The sequence below is a fragment of the Camelus ferus genome, chromosome 6 (genome assembly GCF_009834535.1).
Source record: "Camelus ferus isolate YT-003-E chromosome 6, BCGSAC_Cfer_1.0, whole genome shotgun sequence".
NCBI lineage: Eukaryota > Metazoa > Chordata > Mammalia > Artiodactyla > Camelidae > Camelus > Camelus ferus.
The window spans coordinates 89,590,471-89,617,799 of NC_045701.1; the positions used below are offsets into that span (position 1 = coordinate 89,590,471).

The 27,329-nt window shown below is 49.7% G+C and overlaps 1 protein-coding gene across 6 annotated transcripts in view; it reads left to right on the forward strand.

Annotated features, from left to right (window-relative positions):
• Positions 1-27,329, forward strand: part of EVL (Enah/Vasp-like) — a 135,233-nt gene that overhangs the window by 75,954 nt on the left and 31,950 nt on the right. For all 6 annotated transcript variants that reach the window (XM_032482623.1, XM_032482621.1, XM_032482620.1 and 3 more), the window contains exons 2-3: positions 6,626-6,794; positions 15,890-16,067. In XM_032482623.1, the coding sequence (XP_032338514.1) occupies positions 6,626-6,794; positions 15,890-16,067 (347 nt within the window). The remainder of the gene's footprint in view (positions 1-6,625; positions 6,795-15,889; positions 16,068-27,329) is intronic.

Below are 27,329 nucleotides of genomic sequence, written 5' to 3' on the forward strand. Positions count from 1 at the left end.
CTCTCTGTCAGTCAATCTGCTCTTTCCCCACCTCCCCCCGAGCCTAGGGCTCCAGGGCAAGGTCTGCATCACCCGTGTGCCCAGAGAACGGCACGCACTGACTTAGATGGGAATTAGAGCCGACCCCTGCTGATCACTGCGGATGTCAGCCCAGGGTGCAGCCGGTCTCTTCCCAGGCTGTGGCTTTCCCCTCAGAGATGTGCATGTGTTCCCCATCCCTGACCCGCCCCACCTCTACAGCTGTCCCAAGGCTGGGGTGCAGCCCGTTCCAATCCCACGAGTGATAAGAGCCACAGACTCGGGGATACAGGCGTGTATTGGAATTTGTAAATGCTTTTGAGGTTGGAGCAGCCCTCATGTCCACGTGACCTTCAGATGCCCCCCCCCCAAGGAAAGGGCCCCACTGTGGCCTCAAAAGAAAGTGTGGGAAGGAGTTGAGACTGGCTCAGACTCAGAGTATCAGACTCTCTCAACAGTTGGTGGAAGTGTTTGTTCCAGATTCCACTAGACTTCACAGAAAAGAGGAGCCAGCTGTCCAGGCATCTGGAACGGTGGCATCATAGTGGAGAAAAGGCAAACAGTCTTGACCGCATTTGACGGGGCTGTCTGACCCTCCCAGCCAACTTGGATGGAAGGAAGGATGTCTGGGTTTAACACTGAACTTACTGTTTATTTACCCACAGCCTTTCTTTATTTCTAACACTCACAAAAACCAGGCTTAAACCATCATCATTTGAGATTCTGCCTGTTAATATATGCGGATCTAATTTATTGTTTTCATTGCTGTAATGAAGTTCTCAAAATGTGATCAGAAGACCTACCCTTCTAGGGGTCTGTGAGTCAAAACTGTGTTTATAATAATACTGAGGCATTATCTGCCTTTTCCCTCACGAGAGCACGGTGGAATTTTCCAGAGGCTGCGTGGCGTGTGTTGACATTGTCACTGTGACAGCTAAGGAAACGCGTGCTCGTGCTTTAAAACATTCTTAATTTCAAATGTGGCAAATACGAATAGACTTAACCTACATAAGCAGAAGTTTTTTGATGTCCTCAATAATTTTTGTGGGTGTAAGGGGTCCTGAGACCAAAGGAGTTTGAGAACCACTTCTGCAAAGTGTTCGGTTATGTGACAGGACCGCAAAAGGCCGGCGTAGAATTGGGAAGCACCCAGTTCAGGATGTGGCTCCCTGGGCAGAGAGGAGGGCCCTGGGGTGCAGGGGCTTCTTGAGCTAAACAGCTTTCTGAGGTGACGCCTCATTTCCTGGACTGAGTGGTGTGATCATGGGAACCTACTTCTGCCAGGCATGAAGTATTTCAGAATAAACATTTTAAGTTTAGAATGAAACATCAAACCTGTTTTAGGTCTGTTCTCATTAGGAGAAAAAAGGTCACCCTAGAGGCGAGTCACTCATGCCCAGGGGGGAGTGTGGCAACGGCCCCCATAGTCAGGGTCGCCTCTCAGAGTGAGGCCGCCCCGCCCTGCGCCAGGCCTCCAAGCCCTGCTGTGCCCGTGGACTCTCCTTGAGTGCCTGCTCCTGTGTGGCCTGGGAGAGTGACTCCCCACCCGCTGGGTAACTTGTGTTCATCCCATTCGCTGTCGGTCCCTGCCCTGCACTGAAGGTCTGTTTGCCAGGTATCACATTTCTCAGCTCGAGGGAAGAGAAAGTGAGCTGGAGGGAGCAGCTGGGAGCCGGGAGTGGGTGCCAGCTCCTATCAGCTTACATCAGCCAGACTTGCCTTCTGTGGGTCTTTGTTAGGTGTTTAATCCTCTGATAGTCATTGTGGGGGGGAGCTCCCAGGATGGTAACCACTCACCCTGCTTTGCCTGGGACTGTCCTGGTTTTAGCGCTGGATGTCCTGCCCTGCCTCCCAGGAGGCCCCTCGGCCCCTCGGCCCCAGGCGGACCTGGGTTCCCAGACCTGCCAGGGCAACAAGGTCAGCCACGTGCAAGGCAGAGTGTGATGCGTTGTTCTGTCTGCGGAGCCGCCAGAGCTGAGCAGGGAGGGTGAGGTCTGACCATCCTCCTCCAGTGAGAGATCCAGGCAGCTGGATCGGCTCCCAGGGACCTGCGGAGGAGCCAGGGAGGGCAGCCCCCTCCCCGGAGCAGTGGATCTCTGCCCCCAGGCCTGAACCCGAAGGTGCAGCAGCCTCACCGAGGGCCCACCCTCAGCCTTGCGGCTTCCTGGCTCTCAGATGCTGGGGGCGGGGTGGTGGTGGTGTGGGCAGAACCTGATGGCAATCTCCAGCAGATGCTTTTGTTTGGCAGCTACTCTGTCTCTGAGAATAAATGGAGTGGGATTGTAATGGAATGTTCCCACGGGCACACTATTCAGTTAGAGAGGCATGTATTCAACAAGCAGTTTGTGGTGTCTGCAGCATCCAAGGGACTGAGTTTACAAAAGGGAAAGCAACGAAGGGCCTGCCTTCAAGGAGCTCCTCGTCTCGTGGGGTAGGCAGCGAGAAGCAGGACGTACTGTAGGTGCTCTGGGAGGAGGCAGAAATGTGCTGTGGGACTCGGTCTCCCTCCTTAAGGTGCTGAACAGTCTCCAGGCTCGACCCTGGTGTTTTCCAACCAGCCTCTGTGGTTGGCCCTGTTGCTGTCTCTTCTCTTTTTGGCTTTGCATCCTTCCCTTACTTTATAATATTACACTCTGTCCTTCAAGTTTTTGTAGTAAACGCCTGGCAAAGCCCTGAAAGATATCATAGAGAGGAAAGGAATTCCACATTGACCGTGCTGCACGGGAGGGAGCCTGGCCTGCCAGCAGTGAGAGTTTCAGAAACCTCATTCCCAGTCACGCAGGGAGCGGTGGAGTGGGAGTCCGACAGCTGATGGGACGTGGACCCTGCGCTTTTCCAGAAGGAACAGAGACTGACGTCAGGCTCGCTTCACCGGGGGGTGCATTGCAGGTGTGTCCCAAGTGTTAGCTTCCTCCCCAGGTGCGTCAGTGCTTTCTGATGTCAGGGCCAGGAAGACCCTGAGCAGGTTCACAGGTGCACGCGGGAAGTGCGGGGTATGTTCACTCTGCTGCTTTTTCAGTGAGAGAGTTCAGAAGGTGTCCAGTAGCGGTCTCTGACGTCTGGTCCAGAAGAGGTAACTGCTAGGCCAGTGACGGGACGTGGGGGATGGGCGGAGCTTGGTGCAGACCCCCCCGCTGTCTGAGGGACCCTGAGGTCAGGCTGGCCTTGGACAGATGAGGAAACTGAGGCCCAGAGTCACGCGCGCTGTCTCCTCTAAGCTCCTGACGAAGGGCTGTCCAGAGCTTTGTTAGTTTATGTCTCATATGCCTCGGGGTGGGGTGGGGGGAGCTACAGGCTTGCATTTTCACAGGGCCCACAAATACCTGTGCAGAAGCCCAGAATGAGAGTGGGATTGGACTGCTTATTCAGAGAGCCTTCTTCTGGGGGAGGAGCTCTGGTTGTATCCACTGCTCAGAACCATCTGTTAAGTCCCGGGGGAAAAGGTCCCTCAGCCTGGCAGTTCAGCACCATGTGGAACAAACTGCAGAGCGTCCTTCAGCTGCCTTTCCCCCACCGGTCAGTGGTGGTCACTCCTGTAGAGGCCGCCTGGCAGAGGTCAGCTTCCCCTCCGCCCGCTTCGCCTGTCTGCTGCACGTGGGACCAGAGGAGTGGGCGCCCTGGGGCTGCGTCTGCACGTTGTGCGGGGCCAGCGCTGGGGGTAGGAATGGTCTTTGTAATTTAGTGAAGGAAATCTTGTACGAATGTGTTTTAAAAGTTTAGTCATTCCTTCAGTGGATAATTTTTAAAAAGAAAATATTTTGTCTACCAGATTAACTTTCCTCAAAGGATAACTGATGTAGACAGATGAAGTGTGCGATGCCTGTGGAGTTCGCCTGCAGTGAGGAGTTTGTGTCTGTCCTGGCAAAGGTGTTGAGAAGACAGTTAAATACATGGAGCAATGTCTAGGCTGGATAGCAATCAAGATTTTATTAAAACAAAACAACACAAGATAAAAATTGCATAACTATGTGTCATGACAGATTTTAACTAGACTTACTGTGGTAATCATTTGCAATATATACAAATACTGAGTCACTGTTGTGTACCTGAAACTAATATAATGTTACCTGTCAATTGTATGTTTAAAAAATGAAAAATAATAAAATAAATGAAATGCTGACTCCTTCAAAACAAACCAGACATCCCAAAGGGATAATAATAAGATGCATCTTAAGTAAGCAGGTATTTTATTGCATTTAGGTTTTGTTAGTGGTAATAAAGTAAGCAGAAACAGGCAAGCACTATTCAAATGGGATAAAAATAGGGATTTTTATTAGCCACAAGTTAAATTTGAAAGCTACAAGCGCTTAAAAAACAACAACAAGGGAACCTGCGACTGTATAAGTACAATTTGAAAAATAGGGATGGTGTTCAAGCACCTTCCTGGGGCATGCACAGCGGTGAGCACGCGGCCACATCGCCTGCCGCGAACAGCCCTGCGGGTGTGCATGGTGTCCCCAGGCAAGCTCCAGCCCCCGAGCCCCCGAGCGCGCACACACAGCACCCTGCTCTCGCCTCCCCGGCTCTGCTGGCTGCTCCTCCCCCTCCTGGAGCCCCACATCCCCTTCCTCCCGCCTGGGGTTGAGAGCTCTTTGTCTTTAAGCCCACGCAGCCCTTTCTTCAGGAAGCCTTCCCTGGCTCCCCCAACCCCTGGGGGCTGAGCAAGGTGTGTAATCGCTTGTCTTAACTTCCCGAGTAGCTGTGAGCGCGCCGAGGGCAGGGCTGTATGTTCATCTCTGCATCGCTGGGTATTTTTGGACTCACTGGCGTCTGTGCTTGTCAGACTAAGACAGGGGCGTCCTGCCAACAGTAGGACCCAGGCACCCAGAGAGCACTTGGCAGACCAGGACTCTCTAGGGGAAGGGGCCTGGGGTGGCAGGGGGCTTTAGCTTTGTTGTGCGAAGAATGGCTGGAAGAACCAAGACGTCCCTTCAGTTGTCTACTGGACTGGCAGAGCTCTCCAGAACTTTTACCTCTATAACTGTGGAGGACAGGGAGCGGAGGTCCCTCAGAACAAGGAGGGCTTGCCTGACGATTAAACCAACTGTTAGGACAACAGGATGGGCTGCTCTGGAGAGCGCTGAGTTCCCCGCTGCCGGCGTTTGTTCAGAGGCTGGGTGTGCACTTAGGGCTGCTGTTGTCCTGAACATGGAGGATTTAGGTCGTCTCTGGCACTCTCACCACAGTCTGCATTCATCAGGCATCTACTGTGCGCGCCCGGTCCTGGAGCCACGGCGGGGATGAGACCGGCGTGTCCCTGCCCTTGGGGAGCCTGCACTGTAGCAGAGGGTGTCACTCTGGGTCTTCCAAGAAGCAGACTCCGAGACCCTGCAGACGGTTAGATACCAGAGGTTTATCAGAACATCAGGGAAGGGTGGAGGGAGAGGCCTGGAGAGCCTCAGGCCACCATGCAGTCTGCGTCTGCGGAAGGAGGGGGCTGGGAGGACTGAGTACAAGCATTCTGAGAGGGTCTGGGCCAGGCTGATGAGGAGGAGGCCCAGAGCAAAGGCTGCCCCCACCCCACCCCCAGGTAGCCCTGCCACACTGAGTCATTGGCGGAGAGCGGCCCAGAGAACGTGGCCTCTGTGCACACATGGGCGTCCAGAGGGGCAGCGACTGGGGCCACTGGTCAGCTTTGCTTCCCTAACAGGCTCCTTTGAAGGAGATCTGAAGGGTGGTGGCCCAGGGCCGTCACTCAAGGGGTTCATCTCACAGCTCTTCCTGGATTGGCTTCCCCAGAGGCGTCTTAAGGGCTTCTGTGTCTCATGCTAGTAAGTGGTGGAGCTGGGATTCCAGCTCCGATTCCTCTGACTTAATCAGGTCTGCACCTTGTTAGCTAACACGGTGCTGCCTCTCAGGGCCTCTCCCCGCCGCTGAGTCGGTATCTGAGCGCACGCCCACTTGCCCGCTTGCCGAGTGTATCAGTGGCAGCAGGTGACGCACCGCAGCCCGTGGCCTGATTTGAAGTTAGTTAATGTTGGGATGGAACTCTGACTTGATTTGAACCAAGGTCTGTCTGATTCTGTGTACAGTTTACTCTGATTGCTGCCAGACTTTGTGAGGCTAGAGCCCAAAGACTTAGCTAGGGGAACAGGGCCTCCTAATATTCTTGTAAAAGATACATGGTTTCAGGGTCTGAAATTCAGAAGACAGAGCATAGTGCCTTTTTTTGGCTTTTCTTTTTTTCTCTCCACCAGCGTGCGCTGGCTGTCTCCTGGGAAAACCCATGCCTATTTTGCGCATCACTGATTTCCCCTTAAATAATTTGTTGTGTTATTTACACCATGCCTAGAATATTGTAGACAGTTGTCAAATTAAAGTTGTGATTCCTTTCTCATTCAAGCACCTTTTCCCCTGAAGGCAAAGCTGTGAGTCTCTCCCCTGCTATTGAAAACTTCAGCACAGAACTTCCTCTCCAGTCCCATGGTCTTTAGAGAATCAACCCTCGTCACCTCACAGAGCAGCCCTTCCAGAGACAGTTGGAAGCTCGGGCAACTAGAGGTTGCTTTGTGTCAAGTAGCAGTTGGCCTCTGTTTTTGAGAAAGGCAAAGCCAGTGTCCATCCCTCGGAGCTGAGGCTGACGCTTATGTTTTCTCTTGCCCTGCAGTGAACAGAGTATCTGCCAAGCCCGGGCTTCCGTGATGGTCTACGATGACACCAGTAAGAAATGGGTACCAATCAAACCTGGCCAGCAGGGATTCAGCCGGATCAACATCTACCACAACACTGCCAGCAACACCTTCAGAGTCGTGGGAGTCAAGCTTCAGGATCAGCAGGTGAGTGCTGGAGTAACAGCCTAGACCCACGAGCCCTCAGCGCGCATGCAGGTGCGCACACGCGCGCACACAAGCGCACATGCACACTCACACACAGACGCACACAGTGCAGTGAAAAGAGGTTAGAAGACAATAAGGTCAAGGTTTAGAGTCAGAAGGTCTGTGTTCAAAGTCTGACCCTGTCTTCTGGCACTCCAAGTGTAACGCCTTCAGCCAACTTTCTTTTCTGAGCTTCATTTTTCACATCTGTCTTACAGAGACAGTAATCCACCCCCTGCCTACCTCACTGTGTTACTGTCATATTAGAATATAAATAAAGTGATAGATGTGAAACAGCTTTAAGAAATGTATCATACGAATGCGTTAGTATTATTCTATGCCTGCACACCCATAAGTAATAAAGCTGTGAAGACTTTTGGTCTACCAACCCCGAAAGTCTTACTTTGCAAGGAATATCAAGGTGATTTGAAGATCGTTTCTCTATTAGGACATCCTGGGCAGATCAGGCAAGATGGTTTGTGAGTGTACCTGGTAAGTACCTGTGCAAATAAATAATTATAAGTCCACCTATGTCAGGGATAGTCGTGTACACATAACTAAGACACAGTGGTCTGACGTGAGGTGGACCAAAACAGCGACATGGAGAAAGGGCTTGTGCAGCTTAACCACGGTGACTTTGGTCGGAACCTCAGCCCCTTCTTAGAAGTTGACGAGGACGTTTTTAGCAACGAAATCAGCTGATCTGTAGTTTAGCGCTTCTGAAAACCTCTGCCTGAGACAGCGTTTTCTGGCATCCTTTGTCGGCCAGGCCTTGGCTGAGGTGGTGAGCAGCAGGGTAACCGCTATCTCAGCAGAACCAGCATGTGAGAAAATAGAAAAGAGAGAACAGAAACTTAGGACTCTATTTTTAGCGTGTTGCCTATTAAATAGGTCTCTGCTGTGGCCAAAGTAGTCTTAGCTAAGTTTCAATTTCTTGTGGCTAAAAGGGACATCCTTACTTCAGAACCCCTGACAGAAGGTCGTCTGTCTAACCAGGAACTCGGGGTACCTTCCTGGGGCATCCCTGTCCCTTGTTGATGCTCCTCTCTGGTAGGAAGGCTGTTCTGGGAACCTTCTAGAAGCTGCTTCCCTGTTCTTCTAGTTCATCAATTCTAGCTCTGCCTTTTAGAGGCTCACTGCACCATACACTGCAGAATATACAACACCTTTAAGCCCCAATTATGGTGACAACCAAAACATCTTGCACGTTTCACTGACACCCATGGGCGGGGCTGGCAGGGCCGTGCCACCCTAGTACTCCCCTTTGACACAAGGTCCGTCACCCAGTGTGGTTCCTGAGTCACAGGGGGTGTTCCCGGGGTGGGTGCTTCTATCACAACAAACTTGCCGTTCCCTTCATGCTCCTTGGTTGCCCTGCAGGGCACACTCAGAAGGTCCCACAGTGTGCTGGAGAGGGCTTGGGACTGGAGAATGGGATCCCTTGAAACCTGCACGAACCTTGTTCTCAGGAGCCTCAACGCATCCCTGCCTCCCTCAGAGGAAATCACGTGTCAGGGCTCATCTGGGAGGAGACCTTCTCCCCATTCAGGAAGGGACTGGGAGCAGTCCTCAGTGATCTTCTGGATGAATTCAAAGAGACTCTGCTGCCTCGAACTTAGAGATTTCCTAGGGCCTGACAGAGCAGTTACCAGCCCAGCCTTCCACTTGGAATTGTGTGTTTGTCAGGACAGACCCCTAGAACGTGATTGAGACTCTCCCCGGTGGCGGGGGCACATTAGCCAGGAACACAAGAGATTCTCATTAAACCAAGGTGTTAGAGAAAGTGGCAGAAAACCTGGTCCGTAATGGCTTGTATGGGCCTCAGCAGAAAAAGTTGATTTTCACAGGTCTGTTTTCTAGTCATTATGGGTGACAGACAAGGTCAGACCGTTTTAGAGTGACAGGAATTCCTGGCCTGATAACCAGACAGAGCTGTCTTACATGGAAACGGTCTTTATAGCTCATGGAACATCTTCAGATCTGATAGTTCAGCCTCCCAGTAACCCCATGATGATAACAGTGCAAGAATTCTCACCCCCATTTTGCTAAATAGGTGGGCATAAAACCAGGTGATCATTTGTGGGAAGAAAGGACCGGTGAGTTATAGTATCATTAGCCAAGGTCTAACCTGAATCTCACATGGAGGGTGAAGAAAACCAAGATTTTTAGTTGAGAATGAGTTGTGGCCACTGAACCTATGAGTGAGTTCTCAGGCTGAATTAGCAGAAGCAGAGGTCCAGAGGGAGGGAGATTATAGTCCAGCTCTGCTCTGAATGGTCGTGCTTCACCACAAACGTCGGGACTAAATCTGAGTGCCACAAACCAGAATCTATAAGGAAGAGAGCGTCCACACTGGTGAGAGGTCTGAAGGTAGCATAATATGTGGAACAGTTGAAGAAGGAACTAGAGGAGAAAAAAATGGAAGGGGGCGTGGCCACAGTTTTCACATCTCTGAAGGGCCATCATATGGATGAGAAATCGTACTTCTGTGAAGTCCTGAGAACAGATTAGGAATACTGCGTGGATATTACAGTGAAGAACATTTGATCTGAGCCCAATAAAAGGAAGAACTTTCTTACAAGTACACTGTGGAGGATGGAAGGTATTGCCTCGTGAGCCCATGAGCCAGCAGGCCACTTGGTGAGCATTCTGGGAAGGCACTCCGTCACCCAGTTGAGATTTGCATGAGCTGAGACCACAGAGGCCTTTACCAGCCTGTAGATTCTGTGATTGTAGATCCAAGTGAATATGTGGGTCCAGAAGACCGTTCTCCACCATCAGCTTCTTTTTCTGTAAAGGGCTCTTGAGTGTTCTTACTGGGAAGCCTGAGAAGCGCATTAGATAGTACTTGTTGCAGGGCCTTCCTCGAGGACACGGGAAGCCCCCAGTTTTCCCCGCGCTCCCCAGAGCAGAGCAAGTGCGACGCTGCCGCTGTGGCTCTTGCACACGGAAAGTGGCCTTTTCAATTAAACCGCGCTTATCCTCCAGCACTTACCTAGATTAGTCCTTCCAAAGCTTGGAGAATTGTTGTTAAAGTAAAGCGGAGAAGGATACAGACTGTGAAAGTAATAGAGTGGAAACAGATGAACCTTACAGACGCTAACCAAAGGAAAACGATGTGACTATATTAATATTATACAAAATAAATTTTAAGGCAAGAAATATTACTGAAGATAAAGAAGGACCTTTTTAATAATAAATGAGTCAATTGAAAAGGAAGACACAACAATACTAAATTTGTAGGTACCTAATAGATCTTCAAAATATATAAAGCAAAAATGGAAAGATCTAAAGGGAGAAATAGAGAAATCCAGAGGCGCAACTGGAAGTTCTAATCATACCTTCAAAAAACTGACTCAGCAAGCAGGCAGAAATAAGTAAACAGGTAATTTGAAGAGCGTTTTTAACCAACTTGACCCGATTTACATTCACAGAAACTACAGCCAGCCACAGGAGAATATACAGTCCTCTCAAGAGTACATTGAACATTTATGGAAATAGACTATATGCTTGACCATGAAGCCAATCTCAACAAATTTAAAAAGATTGAACTCAGACAGAGCTTTTCTTTGACCATAGCGGAATTCCGCCAGAAATCAGTAACAGAAGGATAACTCCTTGTTTGGAAATTAATGTTTGGAAATGCTACTAAATAAGCCATGGGACCGAAAAAAAAGAAAAAGAAAAACCACAACATAAATTAGAAAATATTTTGAACAGAACAATAATGTACATGCAATGTAGCAAAGCTTGTGGGATGCAAGTAAAGCACCACATATAGAGAAACATACAGCCATAAATGCATATTTTAGAGAAAGAATGATTGAAAATCGGTGACCTAAGAAGCTAGGAAAAGCAAAAACAAAGTAAATCAACAAAAATAGAAGGAAAAATGAAAACAGAAACAAAAACCTAATGAAATAGAAAGCAGATACACAATAGAGAAAAGCAAAATGTTTTAGTTGAGGGGGAAACGAGTCTAGATAGAGCCACACGTATGTGGTCACTTGGCTTATGACAAAGACACCAGTGCACTCAGTGGGCTAAGGGTGGTCCTTTCAACAAATGATACCAGAACAGCCAGATATACATGAAAAAAGTCTTTATGCCTAGCTCACAGTGTACCCCCAAATTAAGGTCAACCTAAACATGCAAAGTAAATCAGTAGAAGAAAATTCAGGAAAATATCTTCATTATATTGGAGGGAAAATGTCTTCATGACATTGAACAGGACACAAATAGCATTAACTGTAAAAGAAAAACATTAAGTTGGACTTCTTTAAAGTTAAGCAATTTTCTTTATTGAAAAGTTACCATTGAGAAAGTGAAAAGGCAAGCTACCTACTGGGAGAAGAGATACATATATATGTATACACACACACACACACACACACGACAAAGGACTCATGAAAAGTGTGTGTGGAACTCCTACAAATCAATAAGAAAAAGACAAACAACCTCTTAAAAATGGGCACAAGGACTTGAACTGAAATTGCACAAAAAGAGAAAAGAGCAGTGGAACAGAAAACCAACGAGCATGTGAAAGTTGCTCTCCGTCACTTCTCATAATACAAAAGGACACTGTGATCAGAGTGCTGCACACACAGCAGAAAAGCTGAAGTTAAAAGGGCTGAAGGCCAAATGTTGGTGGGAATGCAGAGTGACTGGAGTCCCCACATACTGCTGCTGGGAGGTGTAAATCACCACAGCCTCTCTGGAAAGTGATTTGCCAGAACCTACTAAAGCTAAGTATGTACCTACCCTGTAACCCACTCTTGGGTGTATACCCCAGAGAAATGAGTGCCTGTGTCCCGTGAAAGACATGGATGAAAATATTCATGGCAATTCTATTCCTGACAGCCAACATCTAGAAACTACACAAATGCCCATCAACAGGAGAATGGATGAGTTATTTATGGTATATCAAAAAACAGAATGTTGTGTAGCTGCCAAAAAGAATTAAATACTTACAAATGCAGTAACATGGACAAATCTCAGAGACTTTTTTTTGCATGAAAGAACACAGAAACAGAAGAGTACATACCATGTGAATCCATTTCTGTGTAGTTCCCCTTCCCCGCCCCCTCCCCCAGTAACCATGGTTTATTTTCTATGTCTGTGAGTCTGTATCTATTTTGTAAATAAGTACATTTGTGTCTTTTTTTTTTTTTTTTTTAGATTCCATATATGTGATGTCATATCATATTTTTCTTTCTCTTTCTGGCTTATTTCACTTAGTATAACAATCTCCAGGTCCATCCATGTTGCTGTGAATGGCATTATTCTTTTATTCCTTTATATGGCTGAGTATCTAATACACACACACACACACACAAACACACACCCACACCACAACTTCTTTAGCCATCTGTTGATGGACATTTAGGTTGCTTCCATGTCTTGGCTCTTGTAAATAGTGCTACTGCAAACATTGAAGTGCATGTATCTTTTCACATTAGTTTCCTCTAGACATATGACCAGGAGTGGGATTGCTGGGTCGTATGGTAAATCTGTTTTTAGTTTTTTAAGGAATCTCCATAGTTTTCCATAGTGGCTGCACCAAATTACATTCCTACCATCAGTGTAGGAGGGTTCCCCTTTCTCCACACCTTCTCCAGCATTTATTGTTTGTGAACTTTTTAATGATGGCCATTCTGACCAGTGTGAGGTGGTATCTCGTAGTTTTGATTTGCATTTCTCTGATAATTAACTCTATTGAGCATCTTTTCCTGTGCCTGTTGATCATCACAATGCTTCTTATCATGCATACAAACCACAAAACCTCCCGCACTTTTTCTGATGATCTAGAGCTAAACTCAGAGAGAGAAACACCCAGGAACCTGGGTGTAGATGTTGGCGAAGACTGCACTGTGTCAGTGTGTAAGACGTTAGGGGACAGTTGGGTTTCTCTAGCTAATTCAGTACCTGGCACAGCACACGCGGGCTCGCACACTCGCTCTCTCGCTCTCTCTCTCTCTCTCTCTTTTCACTACAGGTCAGTGCAGACCCACCTTACACCTGGCTAAGACTTGGAAAAAGTTTTTGTGGGTATTGCCCACATTTGCTGTCCTGGCCTTTCTTTCTCCGACAGCACGGCAGTGTAGAGCGGGAAAGGAGAGCAATAGATCCGAGGTATCATCTTAGCACTCCGGCCAGCAACCAGGGTGCCTTGGCCTTGTGCCTTTGCATCTCTGAATCTTTCCCTGAGCTCACCTTCCTGACCAGGGGGACAGTAGTAGCATGAGTTATCTCCAATTTCAGATCACGAAACCCTGAAGCCTCAAAACCAGAGATCAGAGCAGTCATCCTCTGCCTCTCCTAAAGCAAAGTCCTTTCCATCACATCACCAACAGCAGGCCGTCCAGCCTTATCCAGACTCTTCTTGTATTTCCATCTCTAGGGACTTTAATATTTCTCAGTTAGCATTTACTGACAGCCTGTTGTGTGCCAGCAGCTGTGTTAGTGGTTCCATATGCGTAATTTAATCTTCACAACACTCTGAGGATGCCACACCACTGCCATATCACAGTCTTCCCCATTTTACAGATAAGAAAACATACTAAGTGAAGTCATACAGTATTTGTTCTTTTCTTATTTCACGTAGCCTAGTGCCCTCAAGATCCTTCCATGTTGTCACAAATGGCTAGATTTCATTCTTTTTATGGCTGAATAATATTCCTTTTTATGTATATACCATGGTTTCTTTATTCATACATCAGTGGACATTTAGGTTGTTTCCTTATCTTGGCTATTGTAAATAATGGTTCAGTGAACATGGGAGTGCATATAGCTTTTTGACTCCATGTTTTCATTTTCATTTTTACCCAAAAGAGGAATTGTTAGATCATGTGGTAGTTCTATTTTTAATTTTTTGAATCTATTTTTAATTTTTTGAGGAACTTTTATACTATTTTCCGTAGTAGCTACACCAATTTGCATTCCCACCAGCAGTGCACAAGGGTTCCCTTTTCTCCATACCCTCACCAGCACTTGTATTTCTTGTCTTTTTGATAGCAGCCATTCTGATACGTGAGGTGATGTCTCCTTGTGGTTTGGATTTGCATTTCCCTGATGATTAGTGATGTTGAGTGACTTTTCATGTATCTGTTGGCCATCTGAATGTCTTCTTTGAATAAATATCTATTGAGATCTTCTGCCCGTTTTTTAATTGGATTGTTTGGTTTTTTGCTGTTGAGTAATACAAGTTTCTTTATATGTTTTAGATATTTGTCCCTTATCAGATACAGGATTTGCAAACATTTTCTCCCATTAAGTAGGTTGCCTTTTCACTTTGTTGATGGTTTCCTTCTGCTGTGTAGAAGCTTTTTAGTTTGATGTAGTCTCACTTGTTTATTTTTGCTTTTGGTGCATTTGTTTTGGTGTCAGATTCAAAAAAATCATCACCAAGACCTGTCAAGGAGTTTACCATTTATGTTTTCTTCTAGGAGCTTTATGGTTTTAGGTCACAAATAGTGGAGGTTAAACAACATGCTCCTGAACAACCAGTGGATTGAAGAAGAAATCTAAAGAGAAATTTAAAAATACTTTAACAAACAAAAATGGAAGTATAACATAACAAAGTTTATGGGATGCAGCAAAGCAGTTCTAAGAGGGAAGTTCGTAGCAATAAATGCCTACCTCAAGAAACAAGAAAAATTTCAAACAACCTAACTTTACAACCTAAGGAATTAGAAAAAGAAGAACAAATGAAGCCCAAATTTAGAAGGAAAGCAATGACAAAGATTAAATCAGAAATAAGTGAGGGGAGGGGGACATAGTTCAAGGGTAGAGGACGTACCTAGCATGCATGAGGTCATAGGTTCAATCCCCAGTACCTGCATTAATTAATAAGTAAGTAAGTAAGTAAGTAAGTAAATAAATAAATAAATAAATAAATAAATAAATAAATATAATTACCTCCCTACTCCCCTTACCCAAAAAAAAGAAAAAAAGAAAAAGAAAGAAATGAAACAGAGACTAAAAAGACAATAGAGAAGATCAGTAAAACTAAGAGCTGGGTCTTTGAAATTATAAACAAAACTGACAAACCTTTAGCCAGACTTACCAAGAAAAAGAGGAGACTCTGTGCTCATGTGAAAATGTCCATACTACCCAAAGCAATCAACAGATTCAGTGCAGTCCCTATCCAGATTTCAATGGCATTTTTCACAGAAATAGAACAGTAATCCTAAAAGTTATATGGAACCACAAAAGACCCACAAATGGCCAAAGCAATCTTGAGAAAGAACAGAGCTGGAGGCATCACATTCCCTCATTTCAAACTATATTTCAAAACCATGGTAATTAAAACAGCATAATATTGGGACAAAAACAGACACATAAATCAGTGGGACAGAATAAAGAACCCAGTAATAAACCCACACAGATGTGGTTATTAATTTATGACAAAGGAGCCAAGAACATACAATGGGGAAAGGACAGTCTCTTCAGTAAATGGTATTGAGAAAGCTGGATAGCCATGTGCAGAAGAGTGGAAAGTTGTCCTTTTAACCAATAACCTGCTTATTAATGCACTCTAAGTATGAGACACTCTGCAGAGGGATGCGGGAGGCATAAATATAAATTAGAAAAGACTCTCGCCCCCAACGTTCTTTGTATCTAGAAGTCTCAGTGAGGTGTGTCATACTGTGACCTTTGCAGTTAACCCCATTAGGTCAGTAGAGCCAGGATTATCATCCCCACTTTATAACTGGAGAGACCAAGCCCAGAGAAACGCAGTGCCGCCCTGGGTGACACGGCTGGGAGGCCGGGCTGGGACCAGGACCCAGGGAGCCCGACTCCCAGCTCAGGTCTCTACTATGGAGATCGGGGCTGTACAGCATTGTTAGTTAAGTGAAATAACTGGTTTTCTAACCCTCACTGTTCCTTGCATCATGTTGGAAAGCTGCCTGGTGGTGCTGCCCCCTCTGACCCCATCCCCATCTCCTTGTCCTCTCATAGCCCCAGGGACACAGGATCCTTGCCCCACAGCGGCTCCCTCCAGCTCACTTACCTGTTATTTATTTACACGTATTTCTCTCTCTTTTCCCTTTCAGGTTGTGATCAATTATTCAATCGTGAAAGGGCTGAAGTACAATCAGGCAACGCCAACCTTCCACCAGTGGCGAGATGCCCGCCAGGTCTACGGTTTAAACTTTGCAAGTAAGGAAGAAGCGACCACATTCTCCAATGCCATGCTGTTTGCCCTGAACATCATGAATTCCCAAGAAGGAGGTAAGTGGGGCTTAGTGCTGGCCTGGTGCCGAGACCCTCTCTGGTTCTACCTCTGTCCTCCCACGGTGCTAGCTCCCCGGGTGTCCTCGCCCTGCAACTGCGCGGAGCTGGTGTGTCATGGATCCTCAGAGAAGCCCACTGCCTGCCTCTAGATTTAGAAATACTCACAATCGGAAGGAGGAGAGAATGGCCTTTACGTCTTTTTTCCATGTGTGAGATGCAGACTTGTACTGATGTGTTCCTAAAGCTATACATCCAGATGTGTTATGTTTGTCATCTGCATTCTGGACACATATTTGGCAGAGATGGGAGGGAGCAAGCAACAGTTTATTCATGAATTCATTTGTTCACACTTGCACTAAACATTGAGCGTTAGAAACTGGCCAGGCAGCGTAGGTAAGGAATGACTAGGTGGAGTCCTTCCCCTCGAGGCCCTTGGGTATCTCGGAGCAGACAGATTCATAATCTGCTAACCATCACGCAGTGTGGCGAGTGCTCTGGCAGGGTCTGAGCAGGGCAGGGTCCTCAGGGAGTACAGGAAAGGAATAAGGAACTGCCCATCTGAGCTGCCCTGGGAGGCTTCACATGGGGTGGCAGCGTTTGAGCTGGAGTTTTGAAGGACAAGGAGCTTACAAGACAGAGGTGGGAGTGGGCATCCCAGGCAGAGGGAGCAGCAAACATGAAGGCACGTGGGCAGGAAAGCCCAGCATGTGCTGGGAACCGGTACACTGCAGCGTCTCTGGGGCCTGCTGTGCAGACAGGAGAGAGGTTGGAAATGGAATTGGAAGGGAGGTGGGGATTGCACAGTGAAAGGCTCCAACCTGGAAGACTTTGGGTGCACTTGGTACTTGGCGTAGGTGGTAGGGTGGGGGTGACAAGCGGTGCCAGCAAAAACTTCTGTGCAGGGCAGGTAAACCAGAGACCAAAATCCATGTGGCTTTTCTTGGAAATTTGTAGTCTTAGCTTCACAGGGAGGATGGAGGCCTCCCGGCGTGTGGGCGTCGTGGTGGCCGCAGAGATGGTCTTGCACTTTGCAAAGGATCTTTCCTTGGAAGAAGGTGAAGAAGTGGACTTGGGGGCGCACTGCTGCCTTTGAGCCCTGGTTCTGCCACGTCCTGGTGGAGGAGCCCTTGGACAGGTCACTTTATTTTTCTGTGCTTCAGGTTCCTTATCTGTAGACTGAGGGGTAGAGGGTTGATTGTACGTTTAAATGAGCTGGAATGTAAGATGTTCGGTAGGCTGCCTGACACATACTGATCACCCAGCATCAGGATTTGTCTTACTGCTGTTGCCGCTGCCGCAGCCGGATCCAGGTAGGAAGTCGGGAGCCCGGTACTTAGAACCTGGAGGGAGGTGGCTTTTAAATGCCTACTGTGCCTAATATGCTGGAGCTTTGGGGCCCAGTTTTGGCCGTGGAACGATTTTGTTACGTGAATAAGGAGCACACTTTGAGGACGCTTCCCGCAGGCCGTGCACAGGACTGGTGCCCTTAGAGCTCTTCCCCCGCCATGAAAGTCCCCAGGAGTTGGCGCATTTTCTGCTGAAAACTCGGGCTGTGTGGTGAGGAACCACAGCATTGTTAAGTGACAAGCACAGGGCCTGGAACATCATGGGCACCAAATAAATGTTTATTAAACTGTATTTTTTCCACCCAAGAGCCTTGAGCTTCTGGTGAAGTGAGCTGAGTTTAAGGTTTCCCATCAGAGCTGCCTCACTTGTCCCAGGATGTGAGCGTTAAGTTTTATTTTATCTGTATGTACAGATACATTAAGGGCCCCCCCCCCCCGCAAAAAGGTTTTAATGTAATCAGATGGCTAACTCAAAGCAACTGCAACTGTTAGTTATTTTATTAACTTAATTGTGAACGACAAGGAAGTCAGTTAATCCAACAGTCATTTTCAGATAAGAAACCTGTGACCTGTTCTGAAGAAATGACTTGGTGCCGGGCAGTAACTCAGATTCAGAGTCCAGGCCTCCTACATGCCCTTTGGGTTGAATGGATGTCTTTGTTGGGGTAGGGGTGGATGTGTGGTCACAGTGTGAGTGACCTGATTTGAAACTTTCATCATGAGTAGCAGTTGCCTGTCCTGGTTCAATGGCCCTTGGTGGAGGGGGTCCTGGGCCCACTGAGAATTAAGCTTTCTCTTCACCTGGGGTGTAGTCTCCTGTACCGTACAGAAATCTGGAGTGTGAGCACCATGCACTTCACATGTGGCTGTGCAGGGACCCCCCCACCACACCCAGGTCCTGACAGACCGTGTCCCTCTGGCCCCTCCCAAGGACAGCCAGGATGTCACCTGTGACAACAGAGCACTTTGGAGCTTCTTGGAAATGGATCATATAGTCTGGACTTCATTGCCTGACTTCTGGCCCTTGGCGTTACGTCTGAGGGACTGGCCCACAGAACCGTGTGTCTGCAGTGGCTCCTGTCACTGCCGGGCGCCGCTCTCCCCTGTAGTTCAGCCTGCAGAGCTGGGACGGCACACGGGCAGCCTCTCTATCACGCCGCTCTGTCCACCAGTTAGGCAGCTTGCTGCAGGCCAGTCGTGATGCGCGCTGTTACATCCCCTCTGTGCTGGGGCATCCTCCTCTGCCCTCCTTTGGTGGGAGGCAGTTTGCTATACAGTGGACCCTGGAACAGCACGGGTTTGAACTGTATGGTCCGCTTATGTGAGGACTTTCCTCAGTAAACTCGTCCGCAGCACCGTGGGTACCGGGCACCGACTGTGAGGTCACTCACGGTTTTCAACTGCGCAGAGGGTCGGAGCCCCCGGCCCCAACGTTGTTCAAGGGTTTACTGTAGTGAAAAGAGCATTTGTTTGGAGGCAGTGAGATCTAATATTAAGTCTTTGCTCTGCCACCTGTGGCCTTGGGATAATAAACTCTACCTCCTAGGGTTGTTAGGTAAGTTAAATTTAAAGTATTTATAAAGCACTTAGTGTATAGTGCCTGGTATGTGATAAAAGTGCAAATAATATTGGTTCTTTCCCTTTTGGTCTTGGATTTGCTTGTCTTCTGTAAGCTTCAGCATCCTTAGTTGTAAAATGGGGTCATAAGTCCCACTTACAAAGCTGTGGAGAGGAGTCAGCTGCCCGGCGTGGGGCTTGGCACCTCGTAAATGCAAAGCCGCTGCCCCTTCCTCGCCTCACTGGCGTGTCCTGTTCTGTGCTGGGATCTGGGGCTCGTGGGGCTCGTGCCCTCAGATGGTAGAAAGACTCAGGGTCCCCTCAGCTTGGTTTTCGCAGCATTTCCCACCTCCTTCCTTGTGTGTGAGCAACACTAGTGTGGCCTCCTCCGGGGTCTTCCAACCTGGCAGACACAAGATGTTTAGACACAAACCTGAAAGCAATCAGAGCCAATCACGGACTCCCAGGACTTTGTACTGACCAGTCTTCACATCCCCCTTCTCTTACCTGATTCTTGCCACAGCCCTGGGAAGCGAGTCCCAGGTGACGTCGCTGGGTTAGGAAGCCAAGGCTCAGAGACGGGGTGTCTTCCCCGGAATTCAGACCCCGGGCTGGACCATTTGCTGTCCATGTGCTCCAGACAGGCAGCAGGCCATGACTCTGGGCTCTTTCTTCATTCCGTCCTGCCTCTCAGCCTGGTGAAGCCCACTGTCCAACCAGGGTTCTTAGCGGTACTCCGGAGAAAGAGCAGGCACAACACAGTAATATTTTTGCTGCCTGACTTCTGCATGGAAGAGGCAGTCAGGCACTTGACCCTTGAAAGATCTGTTTTTCTGACATTGTTCCTTGCTACCCACAAAACCTATCATTTTCCACCTGTGAGTTTTTAGTAGTGCTCATTCTTCAACCTCAGGCTCAACCTAGGGAACCCAAGGTCAATTTAGCAAGTGACATGAATAAGTTAGATAATGGTCTTAGAGTCCGGTGGCTTCAGTTCCCAGGATGGGGTCAGGAGTGCAGAGCTGGCTTAGGGCTCTCTTGGGACCCACAAGGCTCTGGGATCAGAGTGATTGGGTGGATGGGGGCAGTCAGTCACTGGGTTCTTGGTGGGGGTTTTCTATAAAAGTTGACTCCCGGAGGTTGTCTTGGCGGCAGGAGGAGGCGTCTGGCTCCTCGTGCACAGCTGTCTTCCTAGCGGAGGGGCGCTGGGTGCTGTGGAGGGGAGGCCGCCGCCTCCCTGTGGTCACAGCTGTCCTCCGTGCGGGTTGCTGATCCCTGCTCTTTACAGAGCTTGGCCCAGCCTTTCTGGATTTCTGGGTGCCGCATGAGGAGGTGTGATGGCCAAGGATGGTGCGTGTGCTTAGGGGGCACTCAGACTGGGGCGTCTTTGGCTTATTTGGATGGCAGAGGTAATGACTGTAGTAATAATGCTATCATCTAGACTTTCTCTTTAAAGTCTGGGCTCTTTGCTTTTCACCAGGCTCCTTCTCCCATGTGCCCCTCCCCTACCCTTCTTAAGGGAAGGCTCCCACTAACCAAACAGCCTGTGGGGTGTGAGGGCCCGGCAGCCACACAGGAAAACCTTATCTGGCAAAGGAAGTACTTCCTTATACTCTAAAGTGCTTATAATTTGACTTTCAGTTCCTGTAGGTTGTCAGGCCAGCTACTGTTACACACATTTATTCAGACAGAAGCTTCGGATTCAAGGAGGCCACATGTCTGCCAGAATCTTCCACTGGACCTGAGGCTCAAATTTAGAGCTTCTGGTTTGAAAGCCAGTGTTTTTTCTGTGTCTCTGCACTGGCTCAGTAGGTCAGAGAGGAGGGTCGACAGGCCGTGAGCCCAGCCCGCCCCCACAGCTCCAGACAATCTTCTCACTTTGGGGGTCACAAGGGCTTGGGCAGGGCCGCGAGCATGGCTCATAGTGGCGCATCACTGCCACCTGCTGAAGTGAGACCGAGGACACAGGCCTCGGTGTCCATGGGTCTGCTCCGTCACAACTCCCAGACCACTGATGCCAGCTCCAGAAAGCGTGGGCCTGGACCTCCTCTGGCCGCTGCCTTCAGTGGGGCACCAGCCGCTGGGTAAAGCCGCCAGTTGTCGGCAGGGGAGGCGTGTTTATGGGCTTTACCACGCAGCCTGGCTCGGCTTCCCTCCCTCCCGCAGGTGTGAGTTCACAGTTAGCTGCCTGATGAAGGCACTGCTTCTGTATGCTTTCACGTGAGCCTGCTTCTGACTTCCTGCGTGACCTTAAACAGGACCCTTCTCTTTGGGCCGCAGTTTCCCCATCTTTGATAGGAAGGGTACAGACTTGATCAAGGTCCCTGCAAGTCCTAGGCCTGACAGGTTTTATGTATATTGTCTAGACAGAGTGAATTCTAGTTCACTACTTAGAGACATTGTCACTGGAGCCAATGCTAAGAGCAGGTGAAACATGTGAAGAAACTGGAACAGCAGAATGTCCTTCTTTTGCCCTGAAGGACATCCAGGAGGCAGGGTCCCTCACCATCCACAGCCCTTGTTTATTATTGAAAAATAGAAAATATGGACAAGTAAGCAAAAAATTACCTCTAGTCGCACAAGCCAGAGATAACTGCTGTTAACACTCATATATCCTTCCAGACTTTGTGTTCATGTGTGAGCGAACAGCTGTTCCCCAGAAGCAGTGTGTGCATACTGTCTTATGACCTTTTCTCACTTGGCGCCACTGGCATGAATGTCTTTCCCTGCCAGAGGCGGCAGACCTCCACCCCGTTTAAGCGGCCAGCGTACTGCAGTGAGGACTATGTAAGGATGTACTGCAATCTAACCAAGTCTTCGGCTTTTAAGTGTATCCGCTGTCCTCATTCTTCACTACTGTGCTCGTGGAGCACAGGGCTCTCTTGTGTGTTTATGTTTGTGTGTGTGTTTTGTGTCTTATCCAGCTATGCCCTGGGATGTTTCTGAGTCAAACAGTATATAAATTTCTAAGCTTTTATGTATCTTGCCAAAATGCCTTCCAGAATGAGCGCAATGGTTGAAACCCTATGCATCCTGTGGGAGGGTCACCCACTGCCCAGCCTGCGCCGGGGCCAGGCATCAGCACTCCTGCTGATCTTAGCAAACACAAGAGGAGGGAAAACATATCTTTTTTTTTTTTTTTTTGAGTGAAAGTAGATTTATTCAGAGAGATGCACACTCCATAGACAGAGTGCAGGCGTCTCAGAAGGGCCTCGGAGGTAGGTACACATTCCATAGGCAGAATGCAGGCCATCTCGCTCAAGACGGCAGAGTGGTGGCCCCAGCGCCATCTCTGTGAGATTGCCCCCTCCATACAACTCCCCGTTGTTAAATCTGTGTCCGCAGTGATCACTGTAAGTCCAGGTGGGGCTGGCACCTGTTGTCCTTGTCCGAGCTTCTGTATACTGCAGGGTCATTTTATTATAGATGACTTCTCTCTTTTCTGCCCTTTATTTTTTTTCTGATTTATATAGGTAGGTTATATAATCTATGAATTTCACTTCAGGATAATACAGGAAACATTACAAAATGTTTGTAATAAAGAGGGACCATTGGGTCTGAGAGGATGGGCTAGAAGTTTTGCAAAAATGAGACGAGTTCCTTCTTGCATCTTGTCTGTGGTCTCATTCGAGCATCACTGAGCAGTGCCGGGTGGATGGCGCCACGTCCACACGCATCTCACAGCTAAGAAAATTGAGCCCCAGGAAGGGAGGGAGTGCTTGGCCAGCCGCTTGCTGACCTGACCCATCAGGCAGAGAAGCTGGGGGTCAGAGCCCTGTTCCTCTTCTCATCCAGAGACAAGCCCCATGGTCTGGTGGGGAGGATGTGTGTTCTGGGGCCAGGGCACCACCGTGTGAAGGAGAACAGCTCATGCCCCCTCTTGCATCTCCTGTACGCACTCTCCGTGCCAGCACCGCTTCCCTGTCAGGGCATTGCGCAGTTCCATCTGGTTCTGACACCGTCTCCCCTCAGATCACGCCGGGCCCCACAGGTTAATGGCTCCGTCCCCCAAGACTGCCCCCTCCGCCTTCAAATGCCAGTCGTGAGTCCTGGTTGTCACCTGTGCCTCTGTCCAACAGGCTGTAAATCGGAGGGTCCCGTGACCTCCTTGGGCCCATTAATTTGCTCAAGTGGCTCACAGAACTCAGAGAAACTTTACTTACTAGGTGACCAACCAGTTTACAGTGAAAGGTGCAACTCAGGAAGAGCCAGATGGAAGAGAGGCGAGGGGCGCGTCCGGTGGCCGGGCGCAGCGCTTCCGCGCCCGCTCTCCCGTGTTCGCCCACCCGGAAACTCTCTGAGCCCCGTGCTTTTGGTTTTTATGGAGGTTTCATTACATAGGCCATTGGTGGTTGAACCCAGTCTCTGGGCAATCATGCCTTCCGCGAAGGTGGAGGAGGCGGAGACAGAGAGCTCCAGCCCACTGGTCGGAAGTCACTGCAGTAACGTCAGCCCAGGGTGGTTGAAAGAGCCTGTTCAGGGTAGCAGGTTACAGTCGCTTCACCTCTGTGCTCTGAGGCTGTCAGGAATTAAGGATATAACTAACTGACAAAAGATGTCTCTGTGGCTCTTAGGAAATTTCAAGGGTTTTGGGAGCTGTGTTCCAAGAACAGTGTACAAAGACCAACTGTAAATTTATTATTATAAATCGCAGTATCACACTTGGGTTCAAATTCCTTTCTTAGTGCTTACAAGCAGTGTGACCAGACAAGTCCCTCCATCTGCCAAGTGGGTATAATAATACCGTTGATGGCTGGGAGGTCACCTGACACCATACCTGTGTGAGACCCCGGAACCTGTCGGTGTCTCGGAAGCGAAGCTTGCTTCCTCAGGCTTCCTCTCCCTGCCCACCCGGTGCTGCTCTGCTTTCTGTCCACATTAAACTGCTTTAGAGTCTCTCAAACCTTCCCACAGTCCTTGTCCTGTCCTCTTTCATTGTTCCTGGAGGGCAGGGCCCCCTGAATGTGAGGCCCCAGGCTGATGGGATCCAGCCTCCTGGCAGAAGTAGGTTTTTGAGAAAACCTTGCCCATCAGAGCTTCTGTATGTGTGGGAGACAGACAGTGGGGGCCCAGGAGGGAGCCCTGGGCGTCACGAAGCCAAGCTTGCGTTCTGCAGGTGGGGCCCAGTGAGGGGAGGGACTTGCGGGGCTGACGCAGCAGGTCAGGGCAGAGCCGCACCCGCACCCAGGCTTCCTCGCACCACCCCAGGCAGCCCAGGCCTGGCGCCCCGTTCCTTCCTCAGAGAGAATACCCCCTGGCACCGGGCCCAGAGGGAGCGCTAGGGAGAGGGCTGTGGGGCCCGGGCGGCAGTGCGCAGGAGGGCCTGGGTAGCTTGGCTTCGTCCACTTTTTCCTTTCTGGTTTCCCCTAGTAAAATTCAGTCCGGCCTTCCCAGTGGGCAGAGCAGCCTGCCCTGCTGGCCAGCTGCTCCTCTGTTCTTGCTCGAAGAACCACACTCTCCAGCTCACTTCCCACGGCCTCACCTTTCTTACTGTCAACTCAGTACAGAGTGGGGAGACCCCACATCAAAACTGAGGGTCCACTCCTCAATTCCTGCTAAGACCCCAAGAAACTCTTCAAATCAGAGGCAGTGGCAACCCTCAGCTCACCTGAATCACAGACGTTCCCAGTAGGTCACCAGGAGTGACGAGGGGAGGGGGCCAAACTTCACGTGCGTGTGACGGAGCCTGACTGTGCGGAAAGCAGGGAAGAGACGGCCCAGAGAGCCCCCACGGCACGGTCAGGGTGTCGTGCCTTCCGCCCAGACCACCGGCGTCTGGGCCCAAGAATGCTCCTGGCAGGCAAGCGTTACAGCCAGCACTGGAGGCAGGAGCCTCTTTCCCCAGAACCTAAGGGCTTGGGAGCCCCTAGGAAGGGCGCTGGGAGTGCCTGTGTCCTAGCACCTGGACTTCCAGGGCGGGACTGGCCTCCTGGGACAGCGGTTATACCGTGAAGTGGCCTTCACAGCGTGGAGTCAGGAGCAGCCGTGCTGTAGATGGGCCATTTGATCCTGGGCAGGACTCTTCTCCGAGCCTCCATTTCTTCATCTGTACATTGAGGTGACCATGCCTAGCTCAGTGAGATCGCAGGTGTACTGCATGGTTCTGAAGTTCTGAGTCAGGAGTTCTGCAGACTGGCTGGCTTGACACGAGGGTACCTGGAAATTAGGAGTTAACCCCTCAGGGTGTGCGAGCTCAGTGTGGGGTGTGGATTTCCTGTTAAGGCTGTGGGCACAGGATTAGGGGCAGGAAGGCCTCAGGATGGGAGAGCTGTTGGAGGGCCAGACAGGGAGTGGGACAGCAGCTCACACAGTCACAGGAAACTTTGTTTACTGTTTTTGGGTTGAATGCAGTGAATTTCAAACTGGGTATTTTGTGAAGTTCGAAAGGTTTAGCTAGTGTGTCAGGCCCTCACCCTCATACTACCGGAATAGTTCCACTTTACCTGTTTTGTCTGTTGAGACTCCGCAAAAAAAGAAAAGAAGCACCTGGTAGCTGATGGCACCCGCACGGGGTGAATTAAACCACATGGTGAGGGGTTTATTTTCAGTGTCTTCAGATCGTGATGGTGTAGCCTTTTCTTACTTGGTTTGCTTGTAATAACATCACTAGAACATTTCAAGACTTGACTCCATGATGCTGGGTGAGAAGTGTTTTCCCAGTTTTTCCAACGTCCCATGTCCCTAACCGATGCCCAGGGCAGCGTGCACGCACGGTGGGAAGGAGCCCAGGCCAGGGGCTTCTCATCAGCAGTGAGGCCCAGAGCCATTTCCTCACATGTTCCACCTCATAGCTCCTTAGAGCCAGAGCTGGATTTTACTTTTCATAAACCAATCTTCTGTTGATGATTACCTACATTTTTTGCCTAAAGATAAAGAAATATGGAGCTGTCTTCATCTCCCTCCTATGGAGGCCATTGGCACCCTCCTGCGGTACTTGCATGGCCCTCTTTCTGAGGGGAACCAAGGACACCGGTCCCGGTGGCCCGTCTTCCTGTCCTGCCTGCCCCCTGGTGGCCACATCCCACGTACCAGGGACCCAGGGACATGGCAGGCAGGGCCCTCGCGCTCTCCACACCAGCACCCCTCCTGTCCCCGTTCAAGTGCCACTCCTCTCAGAACCTTGCTCTTCTGAAGAAGCTCCATGGCAGGATTACCCGCTCCTTGCCCAAGCTCCCAGGGTGCTTCATTCATGCTTCCATCGGGATGGTTGACACCAAGGTCACTCGTTCCCAGCTTGTGAGTCGGTCCAGCTGGGAGGTCCAGAAGTGTCCTGTTTGTCTCTGGGCTCTCAAAGACCAGCACACTATCTACCTTACGAGCTCCTGACACACCATACAGGTTAGGACCCCATGCTGGGGTCGCACTGGACTGTTTACACTGGTGAAGGGTGTGCCCGGAGCCCAGCCCCAGCCGGTCGCCCACACTCCTGGCTGTCCCGGTGGCGTGGTAGCAGGTCCCCAGCTGCTCAGCCCCTCTTCCCCTTCCTCATCTGTCTTCCCTATGGTACTTCTGGTGCGACCTTTCCCCAGAACCGGGTCAGTGCCACAGCCCCTGCACGGCCTGGCTCCTGCCTGGCTTGTGTTCTCTCGTCTGGGCTTCCTGTCTGCTGCCTACCCCAGGCCCACGCCTGTGCCTGGAGCCCTTCCCGCTCCGAACATGCCGTGGTCCGCGGGGTTTGAACTCGGGTTTGCTCATTTAGACTGTGCGCCCATCGAGGGCAGGCGCCCTGAGGAAGGGCCAAGGGGTCTGGTGAGTGGGTGAGCACACCAGCCGTCACGCCGTCCTCTGCAGACAAGACACCGGTCCCGGAGCAGCCCCGCCCGTGAACCTGGGCACGAGGTGAGGGGTGCTATCTGTGATTGAGGGACATGGCACATAGAATTGTCTCACACAGAAATCGCACCCGTCACCTTGGCCCACCTCGCACCAGCCTAGACGGAGGAGCACCTTGTTCTCACCGACTGCCAGCTGTTGGGGCCCTGAGGTGTGGGTGCGTCGGACGTGGACTGAGACAGGTCTGAGTTCAGGCCCTGCTTGTGCCGCCATGGCTGTGCCCTCGGGCAAGTCACTGCGCCTTTTTGAGACCCCTTTCTCCTGTCTGTGGAAGGGGTTTACCTTACCTACCTCACAGGGTTGTTGTGAGGATAACAGGAGGTGATGTTTTGTTTTGTTTTGTTTGCTATTTGAAAAGAAACTAATATATCAGCTCCCATGCTGATGCCTTGGGAGACTCAGAGAGGCCAGGCTGCTTGGGCTGGGATGCTGAGTTCAAGTCCAGGGTCTAAGGAGAGGCCCTGCCTGACCCTCAGGGCCCCTCTGTGCACACTGGCAGTACTCTGTAGCCCCCTCGGGGTCC